Source organism: Chenopodium quinoa, unplaced genomic scaffold (assembly GCF_001683475.1).
Source record: "Chenopodium quinoa cultivar QQ74 unplaced genomic scaffold, ASM168347v1, whole genome shotgun sequence".
In the NCBI taxonomy this organism is placed as follows: domain Eukaryota; kingdom Viridiplantae; phylum Streptophyta; class Magnoliopsida; order Caryophyllales; family Amaranthaceae; genus Chenopodium; species Chenopodium quinoa.
In genome coordinates, this window is record NW_018744858.1 from 3,650,977 (window position 1) to 3,672,537 (window position 21,561).

General features: G+C 41.5%; 1 protein-coding gene across 1 annotated transcript; it reads right to left on the reverse strand.

The window, feature by feature from the left end:
- Positions 1 to 253: 253 nt before the first annotated feature.
- On the reverse strand, positions 254 to 1,033 carry LOC110704690. The gene is made up of 2 exons (XM_021882507.1): positions 793 to 1,033; positions 254 to 660 (listed from the first exon to the last, which is right to left on the reverse strand). The coding sequence occupies exons 1-2, from the start codon at positions 1,031 to 1,033 to the stop codon at positions 254 to 256; spliced, it is 648 nt and encodes a 215-aa protein (XP_021738199.1).
- Between the last annotated feature and the right edge of the window lie 20,528 nt (positions 1,034 to 21,561).

A 21,561-nucleotide genomic window follows, 5' to 3' on the forward strand; every position in this document is an offset into this window, starting at 1 on the left:
GCAATCTATTTGCATGGTAGTCCAGTAATACCCTTGATGCATGATTTTATGAACTAGCATTTTGCCATTCATGTGTGTCCCACATGTTCCTTGGTGTGTGTCCCACATGTTCCTTCGTGCATGATTCTCATCACTCTTTAAGCTTCCTTTTGCCTACACATAAGAGAGCTTTGCCTATAAGTACTCTTTTATGGACTTCATCGTTTCTGAGCACATAGTGTGAGGCTAAGAGTCTTAAAGCACGCTTTGCTCTTTAGTCAGCATTAGGTGGATATTCCCCTTTAGTGACATAATTGAGGATGTCGGTATACCAAGGTTCTTCTTCTTCTTCTTCCTGAATTACTTCATCATCCTCAATAGCTTGAATATAGGCAGGCTTATGCGTTGTTTCTATTGTTAAAGGCATTTGCTCAATTTCCTTAGGAATTCTAACCATGGAGGCTAGCCTTGCTAAGACATCAGCAAATTGTTTTTCTTCTCTTGGTAAATATGTGTATTCTATCTTTTTGAGTTGATCAGTAAGTGTTTCCAAATAGGTTTGATAGGGAGCTGGACTTTCACTCCGCACTTTCCATCTTTTAGAAATTTTTTTGATGATAAGGGACGAATCTCCGAATATCCGAAGTTTCTTGACTCCTAGTGCCAAGGCTGTTTTGAGGCCTACCACACATGCTTCATATTTCGTAGCATTGTTGGTAACGTCGAAGTCGAGTTTGATTGAAATTGGGACAGGTTCCTCCTTAGGTGGAACTAATAAGACTCCTACGACACACTCTTTCTGGTTGGATGCACCGTTGAAGTATAATATCCAAGTATCATTCTCAGTGACCATCAACTCTTCATCTGGGAAATCGTTTTCTTGTGCTGGTGTTAAATCCTCAATTAGAAAGTCTTCCAGGAAAACAAAGATCGTGGATCCTTTGATAGCCTTTTGAGGCATGAATCTTAGGTCGAATTGAGCTAAGTTTACTATCCATCTGGATATTCTTCCATTGAGTGTGGATTTCTCAAAGAGATACTTAAGGGGATCCATTCGAGATACCACTTAGACTGTATGGACAAGCATGTAATGTCTTAACTTGGTTGTGGCCCACACAAGTGCGAGGCACAACTTTTCAAGTGGTGTGTAGCGTACTTCATATTCAAGCATCTTCTTACATAGGTAGTAGATGTCGTTTTCCTTTCCTGCTACTTCTTGTGCGAGCATAGCTCCCACTGTTTCCTTGGTGACTGTCAAGTACAGACGAAGAAGAATTCCTAATAGTGCTGGTGCTGATACAGGAGGATTCGCAAGGTAGGCTTTGATCTTATCAAAGGCTTCTTGACATTCATCGTCCCATATTACTGGTACATTTTTCTTGAGTTTCTTGAAAATTGGTTCACATATTGTGGTGAGCTTTGATATGAACCTACTAATATACTGCAACCGGCCAATAAATCCTCGAATTTGCTTCTCGGTTTTGGGCGGTGGCATGGACATGATAGCCTTAACTTTAGTGGGATCTATCTCAATTCCTCTAGAGCTAATGACATAGCCTAAGAGCTTTCCTGAGGTAATCCCAAATGCACACTTGGCAGGAATTAGCCTCATGTTGTATTTTTGAAGTCTTTTGAAGAATTTTCTCAAGGCTACTTGATGGCTAGGACGATCCTTAGATTTTACAATCATATCGTCTACGTATACTTCAACTTATTTGTGCATCATGTCATGGAGTAAGGCAGTTGCTGCTCTTTGGTAGGTGGCACCCGCGTTTTTCAACCTAAATGACATTACTGTGTAGCAATAAGTGCCCCGTGGTGTTATGAAGGTTGTTTTCTCCATGTCTTCATCCGCCATAGCGTACCCATCCATAAATGAGAAAAGTGCATGATAGGCTGTATTATCTACTAAGATGTCGATGTGTCGTAAAGGGGTAGTCGTCCTTTGGACTTGCCTTATTGAGATCTCTGTAGTCAACACACATTCTTACTCTACCATCCTTCTTGGAAACTGGTACCACGTTGGTGACCCATTCTGGATATTTGAATACCTTGATAAAACCTGCAGTTATTTGTTTTTGAACTTCTTTTATTTTAAGAGCTACGTCGGGTTTCATTTGACGCAACTTTTGTTTTACAGGTTTCATTCCTAGAATTAGTGGTATAGTGTGTTGAGCAATTTTCTCTGTTTATTCCTGGCATATCTTCATCTGACCAAGTAAAAACATCGATGAATTCTTTAAGTAAATTTATTAATTGAGTTCTTTCTTCTTGATTTAGAGTTAAGCCAATTTTAACTTCTCTTTTAATGGTGAGAACCTTTGAGATGTTAACCGTTTAAGTTTCCTCAAATATTGCCGTTTTATTTTCAAGTGTTTCCATTGATTTAATTATTTCTTTGTCATTTTCATTATTAGCAAAGCAATGCTTGTCATCTTAGAAAGAAGACATATTATTGAATTCTTGAGCCATTACATAAAAAAGAGACAGGTCTAACGGGACCTGACTACTAACTATTCTAGGAGTAGGCGCTAAATTAGGTGGGATAAAAGAAGGTAAAACTGCTAAGGACTTAGGAGACTTATCAACGGAAGACTCGGACTCAGACTCAGACTCAGACTCGGACGACTCAGACACATCAAACATGGGTCCTTCTCCTGTGGTTATGGATATCTTCCTTCCACTTTGTTTAGTTACCTTCATGGTCTTGCGCCATCCCTGGAGTAATCCTTCCGCTGGAGTGATGAGCTTGAAGGAGTCAAAGTTTTCACTTTGTAGCACTGTTTGGATAAGCACGGAGTTGTCGTCAACACGCTTAGGCTCATTCTTCTCATAACAAAAGAGGAGTCCCATGACATTAAAGTCAAAGAATGGAGGTGCACGTTCCTTGTCCCAAATTTTGCTAGCATCCACTTTTGGAAGGTTGATGAAAATTTTTCCGTAATCTATAAGTCCTTGGATATAATCTTTGAATCCAAAACATCCTTCGATTGTACGACCTCTAGATTGATGGTATATGCAGTAGAGTTTGTCCATTCTTTTAAGGGACTCGAATGGTTTTGGTTCGCGAGGCTTAACCATGCCTCTTTCAAAGAGCATGTCAAAGGCTCTTTCATAAGTAGTGCCCATGGGTGTCTGAAGGAGAGGAATCGTTTTCCTTTTCGAGGATACAACTATTTTCCATTTTTTCTACCCTCCTATAAAGAACTTGAAGTTTAAGGGTTATTTCTTGCAGAGTATTGAGAAGGACATAAGCTTCCGCCCTAGTAGGACCTTGACTACCAACGTTCTTATTAGTAGCTTCTTCTTGGAAATCACTCATGGCATCGAAGAAAGTCTCCTCTTCTTCTTCAATGGCATAAACTTCTTCCATGGGAGGATCTTCGACTGGTTTAATGAGGAGTGATGGATATATTGGATCCTGTTCATCACAAATTGCCAAAGAGTCTGAAAGTGGAGAAGTATTGATGCTTGGTTTCTTACTAGCAGGAGGCACTGGAAGTTTGTTGTTATCAATCAAGTGTTGGATAACTTCCTTCAATTTCAAACAACTTTCAGTAGAGTGGCCCCTGCCTTGATGATACTTGCAATGTGCATTTGGATTCCAATTGGGTGACCTCTTTTCAGGTGCGCGATCTTGAATGGGTCCAATAGGAGCAATAAGTTCCTTAGCATGAAGACGATCAAAGGTGGTGTCGTAGCTCATCCCAATGAGAGTGAAATCTCTTCTAAATTGCTTCTTTTGTCCTTGATTATTCATGGCTAGGACATGGTTTAGATCAAAGGTACTAACATTGTTACTAGAGTGGGTGTTTTTGGAAGAAGAAGGATTGTCGTTCTTCTTTCCTTTCCAGCCACTGTTGTTACTATTGTTAGCAACTTTTTGTTTTGCCTGATCATCTTCAATTTCAATGCCTATATTGTAGACGGCCTTGAAAGTATTTAGATTGCATTGACATTTTAAATGCTTTTGACATTTGTCTTGGAGGTTATTAATGAACATCCTTACATATTTTTTCTCATTAGGAATTTCAATCATTCTAGCAGAAGTTTCCTTCCACTTATTATAGAAAGTAGTAAAACCTTCATTCTCTTTCTGTTTTAGCATTTCAAGTTCCCTATGATCAGTTTCTACTTGAATATTACATTTATATCTATCAATGAAAGCATGCGTGATAGATTCCCAAGTAGCGGTCTTCTCGTTGTCCATGGAGAATAACCATTGTTGGCACACAGGTTCAAGAGAAAGTGAGAATAGTGAAGGGAAAACCTTCTTGTCAATCCCCTTGATCTCCTTGATTGTTTTGAAAACCCTCAAATGAAAGTAAGGATTGTCAATGGGTTTAAACTTAGGGATGTCATTGGCAGAGAACTTCTACGGAAGAAGATCTTTGTCTAATGGGACCCCTTTGGAATTGATTCAAAGGTACTTATAATCATTAGAGATTTGACTCAAGATGTCCTCCATAAGCTTGATGGTTTCGGCTGGCACTTACTTATTAGGGTCGTTGACTTGAGTGGTAAGCCCTTTAAGCATCTCAGCGAATCCATTGACGGTTTGTTTAAGTTGGCCGACTTCTTCTTGAATGGTCATTATTACAAACCTTTTCCTGCGTCGAATCGATCTATCGAAGAGTAGTTATTGAAAAAAGGTGTCGTCCTTGATTAAATGCCCTTCTCTCCTTGACCAAGTGTTGTAATATTAAACCATTGACTCTTTTTAATGACTTGACTCGAATTGACTTTTATTTTTTATTGGGTTGCAAAGGCATAAAATGGGTGCATATTTTGGGAATTAAGTATGGGGATTTTATCAAATTTTAAGCAACATGATTTATGTTGGGAGGATATTATCCGACTTACCCCCCTAAAAAAAATGATAGAAAACCGCACACAAGACTCTAGACATGGTCATGGTGAAAGACATATACAAAGTGTGTGCATTGACTAGTGAGTGAAAGTGACATGCTCAAGACTCGTGTAATGACCATGGGACTATATGATTAAACTCAAAAAAACCAAATTAAGACCTTAATTGGTTATTTAATTAATTAAAAAAAAGTGTAGACTCGACGCGAAGACTCAAAAAGGAAAACCGAACCATCGTGAAGTGATGGAACTATCGCATTGTGTTGCCTTTATCGCAGCGCGATATAAATATCGCGTCGCAATAGAACTAACGTTCTGCGCTACAAGCCAAACTTTCGCGCCAGAGCTGGAACGTCAATTTAACTTGTTTTTAGTAATTCTTTCAAAAGGGAAGCCTATAGTCTTAGTAGTTCAAGTATGTTTAGACTTTATTAATCCAATTTAATTGATTAATTAATTAAGCAAAGTCCTGTTTAGTCATTAATTAGTTTATTAAGACTTTATGAACACAAGTCAACATAAAAGGTTAGTTTAATCACAAGCAAGATATGCACAAGTAAGGAATGCACAACTAGTCAAATAGTCACAATATGATGCAATGAATTTGCAACCTAACCATGGCTCTAGTTCTCTAAAGTTCAAGAATTATGGTAGTCAAAGAGGGTCCATGGTTATGAGTCCGAATGCATCGCGCGAAAGCCTTACCTTTGGAAGGGTTGGCGCGTATGGATTGGACCCCGCAAGTTAGACTTGATTCTATGGTTTAGTGAATTCCCAAACTCGGATGTACCCGTCATTGCACGGAGCGTTCGATTAGGTAGATGGAGCGTGAATTCCCAGGGGCTAAAACCATATGTAGAACACATATGGGTTCAAAAAAGAAGAAAAAACTTAATCAGGAAGTAGAATCGTTAAAACAGTACTAGAATCGGTAAAAACAAGAAGGCAGACTCCTGGCACGATGTCGAAGAACTCGGCGCGAGAAAACAGGAGCCATCGCACAACGACAACAATATCGCGTCGCGATATGACTGTCGCATGGCGATGGCACCTGTTGCCTCGCGAAAGTTCCTACGCTTCGAGGCAATTTTCTGTATTCTTCGGATTTTTCGATTTTCGTAGTATTTTTTCTATTCTATTTGTGAAAGATATTTCCCAATTTTCCTACGTGTGAAAATTCTATGCTTTTCATGCATTATGGATGGTCTTTCCAATGCGGACCTTTATATGCTTATGCCACAATGTTAATCGAAATTACGCACATGAATATTTAGAATTTTTAAAGTCTCATCCACTCATTCTAAAGTCAATTGCCAAAATAAATTTTAAGAATCAAAATTAGAAATCCTCCCCAGTGGAGTCGCCAAAAAACTGTAGGGAATTTTTCAAACACCAACTTAGAGCCCTACCGTGATCATGCAATTAGGCATGGTGGCGTCCAAAGGGAAAGAAGCTAGAGATAAAAGAGTCGCTAACAAGTTTTAGGAACTTGTAAACCGTTCACGGGTGTGAAGGTTACACCCCATTCACGATCAGGGAGATCGCTAACTCCACAGTGGTCCAGAACCATGACTTGATATTCGGGGATGATAGTACAAATCCAACCTAAAAGAGATTAAATCTGCCCTAAATCGGCCTCTACTTAATTCTTATGATATTCATGTGCGCTTTCTGATCAACATGCATACAACAAGTTAACCCTAAAGCTATTTAACCTATTTTGGTTGATTATTAATGCACAAATAAACCTACTATTGGTGATCACTTGAATTAAAATCATATTAAGCCTAAATCAAATTATTAATTATCTAATTAAGCGTGATTTCAAGCAAAAATTCCCTTTAAACCTGCAAGAAAGGGGCGTGATCAAGAAATCATGGATAATTAAGCAACATATGATTAACACAACATTCAGCATCATAATAATAAATAGCAAGATCCTAGGCATGATACTAAACGGATTAATAACAAACCCTAGCATGTTACTAATAAATAAAGATCAAAATTTTATCCTAAACGTGATACTAGAAAGCATGATATTAGAAATATTAATTAACACCCTAAACATGATACTAGGGATCAAAACATCCTAAACATGATACTAGGAATCATAGAAGCATCCTATCATGATACTAGGAATTAAAATAATATTCTAAGCATGATTTATATATCAAAAGCGAGGAATAAGGATAGTAGATCTACTCACTTTGATGCTTCGTACCTCTTTCTATCAAAACAATACACACGTTAGTAACTTCAAGAAAGATTAAATCAAATAAATAAATCAAACAAGAATTGAAATATGGATTTGGGACCAAACCCTCAGAACTTTCAACCTTTCACGTCGAGATCGAAGGTGTTTGGGGTAATAAATAAAAAAGAAGCCGGTTGCCTGGCGGCGTTGGGAAGATTTCTCAGCCGGTTAGGTGACAAGTGCCTCTATTTCTTCCAGGCCATTCGGAAGAGGTCTAGGTTTGAGTGGGGAGAAGAGGCGGAAATGGCATTCCAAAAGCTAAAGCAACATCTGCATTCGTTGCCAAGGCTAGTGAGTCCCCTGCCCCGGGAGGTCCTCTACATGTACCTCGCCGTCTCTGATCATGCCCTCAGTGCCGTTCTCCTCGCTGAGAGAGACGGTAATCAGCTACCGGTGTATTTCATCAGCCATGTGCTTAAGAATGCTGAACTCCGGTACCCCATGATCGAAAAATTTGGGTTGGCCCTGTTCGTCGCAGTCAAACGGTTGAAGCCCTACTTTTTGGCTCACTCGGTGATTGTATATACAGACCAGCCGCTCAAGCGCCCAATGACCACCATCGAGTCATCCGGTAGAATGATCAAGTGGGCTGTTGAAATACAGAGCCTTGAGATAACTTTTGAACCCAGGCGGGCAGTGAAAGGTCAGGCGTTTGCCGACTTCATTGCCGAGATGACTAGGCCGGTGCAACCGGAAAATCCTGATCAGGTTTGGAAGTTATTCGTAGACGGTAGCTCTACGGTGAACGGCTGTGGTGCAGGCATCATATGCCATTCTCCGGAAGGGGATAAGTTTGAGTATCCACTACGGTTCCGGTTCCAAGCCTCTAATAATGAGGCAGAGTATGAAGCCCTGCTAGCCGGTATACGCATGTGTAAGGCTGCAGGGGCAACAAAGATCGCCGCCTGCTCTGACTCTCAATTGATTGTTAGCCAGTTCAATGGTGACTACGAGGCCACCCATCTGGCTATGATCAAATATCTGCAGGCGGTCAGAGATAAGGCCGTGTCGCTTGACGAATTTCATCTAAGTCAGGTGCCCCGGTCCGAGAATAATCAGGCGGATGCCCTTTCCAAGCTGGCGTCATCCGCCTCCTGTGATGCACCTAGAACGGTTTTTCGGGAAGTCATTGAGAAAAGAAGCATTGATCATGACCCCATAGGTATCCTAGACCGAAGTGCCACCTTGATGGACCCCATCCGGGCTTACCTGGTAGACAGTACCTTACCGGATGACCCTTCAGCAGCAATGGCGCTCAAGAAGCGAGCTCTGAGCTTCGTTATGCATCACGGAGAACTTCTCCGGAAGGGTTATCTACAGTCGTATCTTAAGTGCGTAACCCCTGAAAAGGGAAGAGAGGTTCTAGAGGATCTGCACGCGGGTTTTTGTGCCTCACACATAGGCGGAAGGTCCTTGGCAAGAAGAACCAGGCGGCAGGATTACTTTTGGCCCACTCTTGAGGCAGACGCCATGGATTTGGTAAAACGGTGTGAAAAATGCCAAAAGTTCGCCCGGCTGATACATCGACCGACAACTGACTTGACAGCCATCCATAGTCCGGTTCCGTTCGCAAAATGGGGCATGGACATCTTGGGTCCTTATACGCCTGCTACAGGCGGTCGTCGATACATTTTGGTGGCAGTAGATTACTTCACCAAATGGGTTGAAGCAGAGGCGGTCAAAGGCATAAAAACAAAAGACGTGATCTCCTTCATTTGGAGAAATGTCATCACCCGGTTTGGGGTTCCAATGTCTATGGTCTTTGATAATGGACCTCAATTCGAAACGCCTGTCCTCAAGAGCTGGTTGGGAGATCAAGGAATCTCCCATTGTTTTGCATCTGTTGGCCGTCCTCAGGCAAACGGTCAAGTTGAGGCCTTCAATAAACTGATCTCAGACGGTATAAAGAAGAAGGTAGAAAGAGCTGGTGGACTATGGGCAGAAGAGCTACCTCATGTCCTTTGGGCCATACGGACCACTGATAAAGGGGCAACCGGTGAAACCCCATTTCTCATGACATACGACACTGAGGCGATGCTCCCCATTGAACATTATGAGCCAACGCTTCGCATCATGCTATATGATGAGGCAGCCAACTGGGAAGCCACGCGGCTTGCACTAGACGCTCTCCCAGAGCGAAGGGGCAACGCAGCTTTGCGCCATGAGATTTACCGCCTGAGAATGACACGAGCCTACAACAAGCGAGTTCACAAACGACCCCTGAAAGTAGGAGATTTTGTGCTTCGCAAAATGGAAGCAACTGGTAGGGGCAATGAACAAGGCAAACTGACTCCAAATTGGGAGGGACCCTACCAGATATTTGAAGAAGTACGGGACGACACATACCGCCTGGAAGCCCCAGACGGTAGAAAACTGCCTAGAACTTGGAATGTAGATAATCTCAAAAAGTACTACTACTAGAAATTGTATAGTTTTTATTTCTATATAATTAATGAGAAAGATTTACTACATATAATGCTTACATGCGCCATATCTTGTGCTTAACACAAGCGGCTCCCTTTACTTATTTCCCATGCGCCCTTTGTGCCCAACACAAGCGGGCCCGAAAATTTTATGAATCAGCCGGTGACACCCATTCGGGTGAATTCATCGAAGAGAACATCTCCCATTTGGGTGGAAAATTGTTCTAGTGATCAAAAATCAGGCGGCCCTAACCGCCTGATTGATCCATAGCACCAAAGAACTACGGGTTAGCATTCCCAATCATGCATCCGACCCCCTCTTTGGATCGAGTATCATTTAAGGCTGATCTCAAAACAGACAGCCGGTACCTAATGTCCTGCTTAATCGACCAAGAGAAGGCAGGCAGGCAAGCATCTAGGTTAGGCCAAGAATTTATGAAGGGTGTTCTTGCGAAAACCCAACCGACAACTGTTTCAAACGGTTGATACTTAGCACTTCGCTAAAACTTCAGCATTTGCGCTATAGCATATGGATAGCCGCCTGGCACCATTTCGCCTATACCAGTCTCCTATCCAGGGGCAATTACCTACCCTAACCCCAACAAGTCATGCGGAAACAGTTTCATTCAAAATAATAATAATAATAATAATAGAGTTGCTTGCGAAGACTCAGACGGTTAGGTTACCGGCTGGGTTCTCTTGTCTACCCTTGCAAATTTGTTTGCCTACCTTCACAAATTTCTTTGCCTAGTTTGCGAAGACTCAGACGGTAATGTTACCGCCTGGGTTCTCTTGTCTACCCTCGCAAATTTCTTTGCCTACCTTCACAAATTTCTTTACCTAGCTTGCGAAGACACAGACGGCGGTGATGCTGGCTGGGTTTTCTTGGTTATCCTCGCAAAAATTATCAAAGCAAGAAAAATGCAATATTTAAGACATTCAAAGAATTCAAAGCAGCAAAATGAAAAGAAGCAAATTCATCCAAAACCGGACCAACCGGTTGAAATATAGCAGAAATAACCGGCATACCGGTGAAAATGTTAAAAATTGTTTACAAAAATATAAACCGGCACAGCCGGTGAAAATATCAGTGCTCAAAATAGAAGACAATAGCAGAGTAATCCGACCCTTCCGGCGCTATTACAAGATAATGCACGGCGCGCAGGGCGGGAGGTCGTTGCTACTCTACATTCACTGTTACCCAGTCGCCCCGAGCCTGGCTCCCTTCCGGATGAGCTGGGTCGGTGTTAGGGACGGAGCCGGGAGCAACCTCATCCTCGACTGTCGTCTCCAAAGCAGCCGATTCCGCCTGCATTCGCTGGAACTCGGCTTCCACCCACTGCTCATACGGCTCGGGACCCGGCTGGCCCTCCTCTTCAGCCAGAATGGCTAGGTCTGCGTACTTGTAGGCGAGCTCCCAGACGTGGTAGTCTGCATCCGGGTGGATGATGGAGAACGCCCTCTTCATTCTGTTTTGGCAGTCATGCTCATTCTCCTCGATGAGCCGGCTCTGATCAGCCTCTAGGGTGGACTGGAAATTACGCTGAGCAGCGGCAGCCTCCTTGACCAGGCGGTCATTCTCTAACTGCAGCCGTTTGTTGTCCTTTTCCGCCTGGTCGAGCCGCTTGAGGGGCTCTTCATGCTTTTTCAGCTTGTCTTCAGCGTTATCCAGGGCCGCCTGGAGGTTGTCCATTTTCAGCTTTTGCTCTGAGAGGGCCTTTTGGAGGGACTTGACCTGATCCGCCAGTTGCATGATTATAGCTTTAGTCTCTAAGTCATGCACAATCATTAAATAATGAGCAACGCTATGCGCGTCATTCGCAGAATGTTTGGCTCTTCTTACCTCTTCCTGTTTGCGGATGTAGGCCCTCTTAAGCCCCTCCACGCGGAGCAGTGCCTGCAACAACAACACAACCGGTATTAGTTGAAAGACCGGATGGGTATATAACAAATTATGTGCCGGGTGGGTACTCAATTACTTACATCGGCCAGGTCGACCATAACCCGGTCGGCATTGAAGGTATTGATTCCAGGAATCACCTCCTTCTTGTCCCGGGGGACGACTTTCTGCATGGCCTGGGCGTATTGAGCAACGTCCGGCCAGCGTGGTGAGTTATCTGCACCAGAAACAGACGGTGAGAATGCTGCGTACGCTCCACCAACGGACAGCCGGCTGATCGGAGAATCTCCCGGCTGCGAAGAAGAGTACGATTTTACCCGCATGGGTATGTCGAGCAATGTGAGATCAAAAGGGTTTGTACCTTTTTGGGAAGCCTTTTGGCTTCCAGAAGAAGATGGACCGGTTGCGGTCCTTATTGGAGTGGCCTCTAAGGCCTTCTCAGTGTTAGACCCGCCTGGGGTCTTTATTGATTTACCACCGGTAGTAGCCCGGTCGGTAGAAGCAGTTCTCGGCACCTTGAGTGGCGGTTCCTCAACAGACGGCCTTTGCCAGATCTGTTTTTGTAAAGAACGGGGAATAACACCGTCCTGAAATAAGACCACAAGCGGTTAGATAAATAACTAGCCAAAACAACATCAAAGTTAATCGTAGAGAAGGTCAGGCGGTCTAACCTTTTTAGCCGCCTGAGCGGCAAGTTTCTTCTCCAGATTTTCCTTGCGGATATCTGAAGCCTTCCTTGCGGGTGTCTTGGCGGAAGGTAGCATTCTCTTAGCTTCTTCTGCAAAACAAAAATACATCCGGTCAGAAATATGAATTACATTGCAATCAAGAGAAAAAGGGGAGCCGGCAACAAAATTAACCGGCTAGGGTTCGTAACCTTTGGTATTCCACATTTTTCTTAGGCCGCAGGCGGACAAGAAACACTCGTCCTTGAAAAATTCGTGTTTGGGCACCCAGTTCTTGGGTACCCTTATTATCTCTCCGGATGTGAGAGAGGTAGAGGTCAGGTCGAAGAAGCCAGAGTCCAGAATGGCCACCCGGTCGGTATCAGGAACAGGGGGCAGCCGGCACTTTTGCCCCAAAAGCTCTGGCTTCCGGTTGTAGGTCCGGTATTCCTTGTTCTCCTCTTCAGACGGAGCTTTGACCAGGTAGAACCCGTTCTTCCAGTCCGACCAATTGGACGGTTTGTCCAAGGTCATCATATATTTGGGGTGAGTAGTCAAGGTATACCAGGCCCTCCAGCCGCCTGGGCTCCAGCTCAAATAGTGCATATGGGCAAACGCCTCCCAGCCGGGGTTGAGACCCTGCATCTCGCAGGCGGCGATGTACCCCAAAATGTTCACCCAAGAATTCGGGGTGAGTTGCCAAATGCCCAGGCCATACCCCCTAAGTATGGCCTTAATTGTGTTGTGAAGGGGGAAGCGGACGCCAGCTAGGAAAGCCGCTTCGTAGCATCCAAACCAGCTGTTAGCATTGGGCTGGTCATCATCCCATACAACCGTCCCAAACTCCTCCGGCACGGTCATCTTGTACCCCTCACCAAGCTGCCGCCTAGTAATAAAGTCTAGAAGGGAAGACCGCATGAGGGCGCGGTCCTTTAAGGAGACGGGGATCATGAGAGGGTCATTTCGGCTTTGCCACGAAGGCCTCTCCGCCTCCTCGCTATCTTCCGATACGGTTAAGTAGCTGGAGCTACTACTTTCAACCCGTCCGTCATCGGAGCCAGCTGGGGAGTTGGGAGCATCATTGGCAGCTCCTGGCTGCTCAGCCTCCTCAGCCGGAGAGGTATCCTCGTTGTAGGAGCCTAGTATGCTATCGCTTGGGGTGGCGGGGGTACCGCCAGATGGTTCTCTAACCTCCCCGTCTAGTCCTCGTGTTTCAGGCGATAACTCGTTCGAGTCCCCGCCTCTGTAATTGGGGTCCATTGCTGTTCCCCGAATTCTGGCCATGGTGTCCTGCACAGACACGGAGTCGGTCGATACAGGCGTTGAAAAGGGGAAATTCCAAAGATCAGAGGCGGCAGATCCAGTTCTAGACTCAGCCGTACTAATTGACCGGCTGAGTTCACAACTATGGTCCGGGTACGGGTATAAAGGGTCCATCTACCTATGGGACTTGTAAACAAAAATGCAAGTAAAAGACTCAAGCGGAAATACATGGAAAAACAAGAAGGAAAAGAGACGGTACCTAGAGAAGAAAAGTGTTGGAACCTCAAGAAATTTCTTGGGTATGCTTGCGAAGACACAGGCGGTTTGAATACCGGCTGGGTTATCTGAAGTACTCTCTCAAAATCTTTTGTTTGCTTGCTACTGCACAGGCGGTCTAAAACCGGCTGCTCGTAAACTATCAAATCTCCGTGTGCTCTGAATTTCAAGTACCGGATGCTCTCAAAATTCAAGAAATTTCACGAAGTATGTAAATAAGGCTTCGTGTGCTTCCTCCCCTATTTATAGGGTTTTTCCCGGAAGGCGAAGGGGCGCGACCCTTCCCCTTCTGCTTTTCCCCCTTCAGTTAGAATTTGAAGGGGTTTCAAAAAAAATATATATATATATATATATTTTTGCTCCATCAGCTCTCTTCTCAGGTGCCACATGGCACCCTGCCACGTCAGCACCTGAGAGGGGCAAATGTTTGGGGTAATTTTACCCCAGCCACGTGGCCCAATGGCTGAGCGACACGTGGCACCTTGCCATTGGTCTGCAGGACTCCAATCCCCTGCTGACACGTGTCCTAGGAACCCTAAATGGGGAACCAATGCTCCCCACTAAAAATAGTGGGAGAGTCCTCATTAATGGGGTATTCAATTCCTTCCAAAAGAATTCACTCACATTCAATTGGTACTCAATACAATCATAAATACAATTTACACAAAACCCGAGCAATCTTAATTGCGGAATTCTCCCATTACGCGAGAAGTAATTATCCTTTTTACGCACTTTCTTCCTCCCGTACATCACTGACTTGATCGTCGGAGGCGGAGCTCCACCCAACCGGATTCTTCGTGGTTTTGCAGGTACAGGCGGTCGAAGGGCATTCTTGGAATTGTAACTGTCCCGCAGGACACATCAAAAAACCCCGAAACAGAAGGCAACTACGAGAAGGGCTTGGAGTATTCAAGTCTCGCGAAGGATGTATGGTGTGTGATGTGTTTAGGCTAAGGCTAAGAAAGAGAGAGAAAAGCTTATAACTTAGTGAGGGATTAAGATAACGATTGTTGGTGAATCAAAACGGAGGAAAACGTCCTCTATTTATAGAGAAAAACAAGGGAAAAGATCAGAAAAGAGTCAGAATTCAACTCGTAGTAAAACAGATTGTATCGCAAAATGCCAGCTATATCGCGTCGCGATTCTTATATCGCGTCGCGATATTAGCATCGTTTAGCGATACTTTTTGGAAGATAGAATCCGTACGGAATCCGACTTCCAATGAAATTGGATTAATCGTATTTCCGTAAGTATTCTAGTTTTATCATAATTAAATCTCATAAAAAAAACAAGTGTTTTATCTGAAGTAAAATTCTTTTATTTTTATCTTTTCAAAAAACAGGATATAAATTAGAACCTTCTAAAGAATTCTAGAAACTAATAAATTCTAAAGGATTTAGGAATGATGTTAAGGCTAATGGACCCTCCACATTGTCATTGGGTCGTAGGTAAGGCTCGGTTTGGGCCAAGTTTAGTATTTTGGCCATAACTTCTTCGTTATAACTCATATTTGGGCTTATAATATATCGTTGGAAAGATCTTTTCAAACCCCATCCAACTACAAAATTATTGGACCCAGACTATGGGACCAAAATAAATTGGTTTGTACGTTTTATAAAGAAGACACGAAATAAACTATTTTGGGTTTAAAGACACGAAATAAATGATAAACATTAAAGGAAAGGGTTAGAAATGGTCAAGGCTAAAGGAAATTCACGAGACTCTTCGACTCTTCACCTAACTCGATAATCAAAGACGTGAAAGGTACTCATCACTGGGTTTAATTTTTGGGGAGACACAATCAGGTGTCTACACCTGCAGGCAAATCTCTGGAAGCTAATACAGAACACCAAAATGGAGAATACTCCCCAAAAGTTTTTCTCATGCCTACTATTTTTTAAGCCACTTTAGAGTTGCATCAAAAACGCATATATTGATAAGATCAGATTATCTTTTCGGCTCATAATGTACCAACTAATAGTTAAAGGGTCTAAGCCGTCTAACACCAACATAAATGCATAACGAGTTTGGGTTCAGGAACTGTTTGGTGGTCAAAATAGTTGAAGCATATTTCTGCATATGAGCAACAATCCACTTTTAAATTTTTCTCCCTACAATCAAGCTTTGACACATGCAAAGCTGTCTCAGCCGCCATCTCGTTCTTAACCTCTTTCTCAATCTTCTCCAGACACAAAGTAGTGTAGATATGACCCCAACAGGTAACCAACCATAGAGGTCCACCTATTTTTTCTAAGCTCTGACCTTCGTTAAGAGCATCCTTACATCTAAATAGACATCTTTACAATTGTCATAATAAGATTAGACTTAGCGTTACAATAAACTTGTTATAAGAAATGTTCACTGCAAGTGGCAATAACAGTGCAGAAATGCCACCAGACTTGCACATCATCAAATGAGTAAGAGCGAATAAAATAAAAAGTACCTTTTCCTCCTGCGATACCTTGTCAGAATATGATGACGATGCAAAGTATGAAATATAGGCATTGAAGCCCATCTTGCTACTTTTATACTTTGCCAACATTTTCTTACGAAGGTTATGACTTCTGTTGTATAAGGGTCCAATGCCTTAATTAGGCTGAACACTCTGATTTGCTGACCTTTATCATCATAAGGTGATAGACCAATAAGGAAGGTTATATCAGCAAGGGTGACAGTCATGCAACCTTGGCGCAGGATGAAACAGTTTAACACGGGATCCTAGAGCGATATAAGGGCACATGTCAGTGATCCGTTGAATGTAATCTTGCCATACTCGCTAGTCTGAGGAAACAAAAAATTCTCTTCTTTACCTATGAGGAGTGGAACTTGGAAAGCCTCATGAACCAACCCCTAGCCGTCAGGTCTTGTACCTAACTTTTTATTGGATTCTGGCTTAAAATCCAATTGTCGTTTAGATGCAATTCATTGAATGCAGCAGGGTGAGGTGTACCTTCACCAAGGATAAACTTGGTTAACTGGAGCTGAATTTCCTTTCAGAAATTTTGTAGAGCATCTGAAGATGAAAGGTCAAAGTGAAATGCTGGCCCTATAGAGGCAGTGCCTTTTAAAACACCTTCTTTGGTGGTCGAAGATGAAATATGCCATAGGAAGTCAGATTGAAAGTTCTAAGGGTACTTGCTTATCAATTCGCACAATTCATGAGACTTAATTTAATAATCTTTTACTAGAAAGGATTTGAGCACTTCTTGTAAAGGAGGAGAAATCATTTTGTATTTGGCAAAGTTTGAAGAATAGAAGGTTGAAAATTTTGAATATTAGTGAGTGAATTGGTGATGAGATTGGGTGAAGGATACCTTGAAGGTTTTTATGGTTTTTCCAAGCGTTAGAGAATTAGTTAGAATTGTAGCGTTTGATTTCGTTCAAATACAAAAAGATTCGAATGGTTTGGTAGAGTTTGCTTTAAGAGAAATTGATTCCCAGTTGAAATTGAGTTGCGCAACCTTAAATACAACATGTTAGGGCTCAATTTGCTAAATGGAAATCAAGATATGAAAGTAAGAAATTACTAAATTACCCTTTGACAAAGCTTACCAAATAACACTGTTGATAGCTTATATAGGGTAATTGCTAGGTAATTTCCAAAAATTATATAATCTAAAAGTGAGAAGAACATTTATATCAACTTATAAATATAGGTTGAGATCATTAAATCACTTTTACTTGAAACACACAAGGTTTATCTTCTCTCTTCACAAAGATATTTTGTCTGAAAATCCACTTTAAAGTATTCCTAAAAATCCTTCTTTCACCTTAGGTATGAAGAGTTCAACCTCTAGCACAGCCGAGTCTCGTCCCAAGGGGAAGACAATAAAAGTTAATCTAGACATAGATGAATTATCAATGGAATTCCCTGAGATAGAGAAGCTTTGCTCGGATGAGGACATCCAAGAGCTAAAGGTGTTAGATTTGGAAAAGTGGGATCCTATGGAGAAGGATGCCAAAAAGGCAGAAGATGCTAAGTTCCATCGCCAAGCTGTGTTTGGCAATGCACGTGTAGGCTTCAACCCTGATCTGGTGTTAGGAGATGAGCTAGTGAGGAGGAAGAAAAGCCACAAGTGCAGAAGGGCTGAAGGTAAGCCTTCAAAGAAGAGGTGACAAAGAAGAGTTAAGAGGTTTCCACCAAGAATCTTGGGAAGGATGATGATAATAAAGCAAGGAGACAACTCTGATTTGTCCTCAGGTATGTATGAACCAGCACACAAGTGTCTTAGAAGCCCCAATCACACTTTATATTGATCAAAGGCTAGGGGAGCTTGGTTCGATTTCTTTTGTCTAATTGAATTAACTTTTGGCTAAGGAGTTAAGTACTCAAAGATGATGTGTTACATATTCTTAGTTCTTCTGAAAATAAGTAATTAAGCATGTTTTTTTACCATGTCTTAACTCTTTGAAGATTTTAATTTCTGTTTATGTCTGATCTTAGGCTTGTTCAAATTATGTATTTAATATAAATTAAAAATATTTTTTTCTTTTGATCAAGCGATAAAATTGAATTTTTGTGATTATACCCACACAAATATATTTTTGATTTTCTAAATATTAAAATATATGGGTTGTAATTATAATTAATTTGCACGACTTACCAAGTAACAGACAATCGTATTTATAGACATTTAAGTGAAAAGAGACTTCTAATTCCCCAATAAAAATTAAATGATCAGTGAAATTATTAACTTGAAAGTGGAAGTTACTATGCAAATTCCGTCACGGTTTAGTTCTGAATTCATTCCCCTTAATGTGATTTTTGGATAAACTACTTTCAAGAAGTTGAAGAGTTACATGGTTTCACCACGACGTTTTGAAGTAACGGAGGATTTCAACCGTCAAGGAAGTGACGCAAAAGTGATTATAAATATGAGTAGTTCACTCAAAATCTTCCTTCTTCACTAAGTTAATTTTATTTCTCTCTCTTTTCTCTCTCTAAAAGTAGTCTGTCAGAGTTGTTCCCTTTCTCGAAATACTCACATAAAAAAATTTCAATGGCAGAAGATATAATTCCAGAAGAAATTCCACAAGAAAATGAGGAGTTACAAGAGGATCAGGATCAAGCACAAAATGAAGTGGTTGCACCATGGCCAGTTTTTGTGCCAAGAAACAGTGTCGAATATCTTATGGAGAAAATAGTTCCTTGAAGTACCCTGGTGTCTGTCCCAATCATCATTTAGCAGTTGATAGATATCCTAAATGGGTACAAAGCTACAGAATGAGGAAGAGGGGAATTCTTAACATAAGAGTTAACAAAAGATGGGGTGATCGATTAGTAATTTTAAAAGACCCTACAGCCCCTGTTATCGCCAATGCTTTCACTGTTAGTTCAGATGTTGATCTTCTCACTAATCACATCTTGCCTAGGCTTGAAGAAGACGATGACAAGGCAAATGCTGCCTTAATTGACTTTCTTGACTTTGACTAAGTTGAGAAGTCCTAGAATCAGTGAAGTGTCTTTGGGTTAGTTGATTCAAACATAACAACCATTGAGCTGATATCAAAGTAGAGTTGGCGCTAAGAAGCATAATAGTACAACAGTTATGGGAGTCAGCCATAAGTGCTCCATTTTGCCTATAACTAGAAGTGCAGGGATAAAAAGACATGAGTGGATAACTCAACAACAAACATTTCATTTCTTTTAAGCTTCTCCTTAGCTTTCGCAGTTTCCCTTGGCTTAGTAGCCAAGTGATAGTGTATTTTATCACATATCATGTATTGAAGATTGTTCGTCTTTTACAACCTCACCTTCAACTTGTACAACTGTAGACTTGACTCTATCCTTTCAATAATGGAATGCATTTGTATCTTTTGTCATATGTTTATCTACTCATTTTAATGAGCAATTTAACTTGTTTTACTTCTTTTGGAAACACTTCCTTATTTGTGTTTTTTCGTTAGCAAGGTTATCAATCTTTGAAACCGGTAAATCGAGGGGTAGCCCCCTAATACTCTAGAACAAGATAGAGTATTTAAGTTGTTGGTAAAGATCAATGTTTACCTCAACAGTGAAGTATGTGGAAGTAAATGAAAAATTATGCGTAAATGTGAAGTAATTACAGATAGATTTTGTGTATAACTGTGTTAAGTTATTGTCAATTACTGCTTGTTGATGGAATCAAGTATTTGTGATTTTATTCTATAATCACGGAATTGATGTGTATTATGGAGTTGAAGTTTTCATTATTTTTTTTGTAATGGAGCCTGCTAGATGTGAAATGAAGTCAAAGAGAACTCTTTTAATTTTTTTTTATTTTATTATTTTTTTTATTTATTTGTGTGAAGTTATCTGAATTGTTGTATTTGGATTGTTGTTTGGTGATGCAACGGTTATAAGTGTTGATGTGTATTTTTTGTCTTGATCTATGGAATAATTATATAGATATACCAAATTGTTTACACTTTTCTGTAGGGGTTTCTTTAATGATATAGAGAATGGAGGAAGTTAGGGTAGTAGGTGGTGAAGGGGATTGAAGGTTGTGTGATAAAGGTAGTGGCGTATAGCATCTTGTTCCTACTTCAGAATAGCAGGAGGTGGGAGATGGAATTAGTCCCCATATATGTGCCGGGGAGTTAGTGCCCTATGTGGATAGGTTTAGAACACTGGGTACGCACACACCAGAAAACATGGGTGGGCGCAACACTATAATTCACCAATAAAAATAATAGAGACAGTACAAAATATAGTAGCAAGCAATCACATTAGTGTAGTGAGTTATGTGGAGGCTCTTAGGTGGGAATGGTGATTAAGACATGGGAAGATGTAGAAGTATATTACAAAGAGTATGCACAACAAAAAGGTTTTGGGGTAAGTAGGGTTGCAGGAGTGTACTCTAAGTATGGTCTAAGAGATAGAATTGCCACTATATGGAGGTATGAGTGCTGGGGTAGGCCAAATTTGAGGCCTATAAGGGAAGCTTAAAAAAAAGGCAAAAGCCATGGAAGTTGCTGGTGCAATTAGGAAGCTAGGGGACTTGTCTGTGAAGATGAAATGAGTAGGAGGAAGTGAAAGTCTGAGAAGTGTGAGTGTAAGGCAATGATATATGCTTGGCGTTGTAGTGAAGGTTATTGGGAAATAAGGAAAGTGAAATTGGAGCATTCGAACCATAACCCTAAACCCGGGCAAGCAAAGCTTGACAAAGAGTACCAGATGAAGCAATTCACCTCAAGAGTTAGGAAGAAGCTGTTGAATTAGTTTTACGAAGGTGTACTAGTTTCCCAAATCCATGGGTGTCTAGAAACAAAGACTAATGGAGAGGATAACCTGCAAATGACTGTGAAAGACCTTCAGCATGAAATGTACAAGGCTAGGCAGCTAAAGATGGAGGGTGGGGATTCAGCTGCAGTGATGGCTTATTTTGAACAAATGCAAGCTTGAAACTATGAATTCTACCACGTTCAGCGTTTGGATGACCAATGATGCCTCAAAGATGTCATTTGGGTTGATGCTTAAAGTCGTGTTGCGTATGAGGAGTTTGGTGATGTTGTTTGCTTCGATGCAACATATTTAAAAAATGATTATAACCTTCCCTTTGTTAACTTTATAGGGGTCAACCACCGTGGCAAGACAAATTTTTCTAGGATGTGTGCTGGTTTCTCACGAGGATTACGATACATTTACGTGGATATTTAAACAATGGTTGTGTTGCATGAATAACCGTGCTCCATTAGCTATCCTTAAAGATCAAGTGGCAGCTATGCAAAAGCTGCTGGAGGAAACCATATGTCGGGAACTAGACATCGATGGTGTATTTGGCACATCATGAAGAAGATCCCTGAGAAACTCTGCAAATGTTCAAGGTACATACGACACTATGTGATTGATATTCTTGCATGTCATATGTTTTTTATTTGTTGATTTTAATACCAAATTTTTGCCAAATGTCTTTTGTGATGACTGAATCTTCCGTTGTAAACAAGTGTTAC

What these genes read in the sequence shown, in the direction of transcription:
- LOC110704690 (XM_021882507.1), bottom strand. Translation starts at nt 1,033, where the DNA reads ATGGATCCCCTTAAGTATCTCTTTGAGAAATCCACACTCAATGGAAGA. An exon ending in TTGGATATTATACTTCAACG is followed by an intron (nt 661 to 792) that starts GTGCATCCAACC and finishes CATGTGTGGTAG; the next exon opens with GCCTCAAAACAGCCTTGGCA.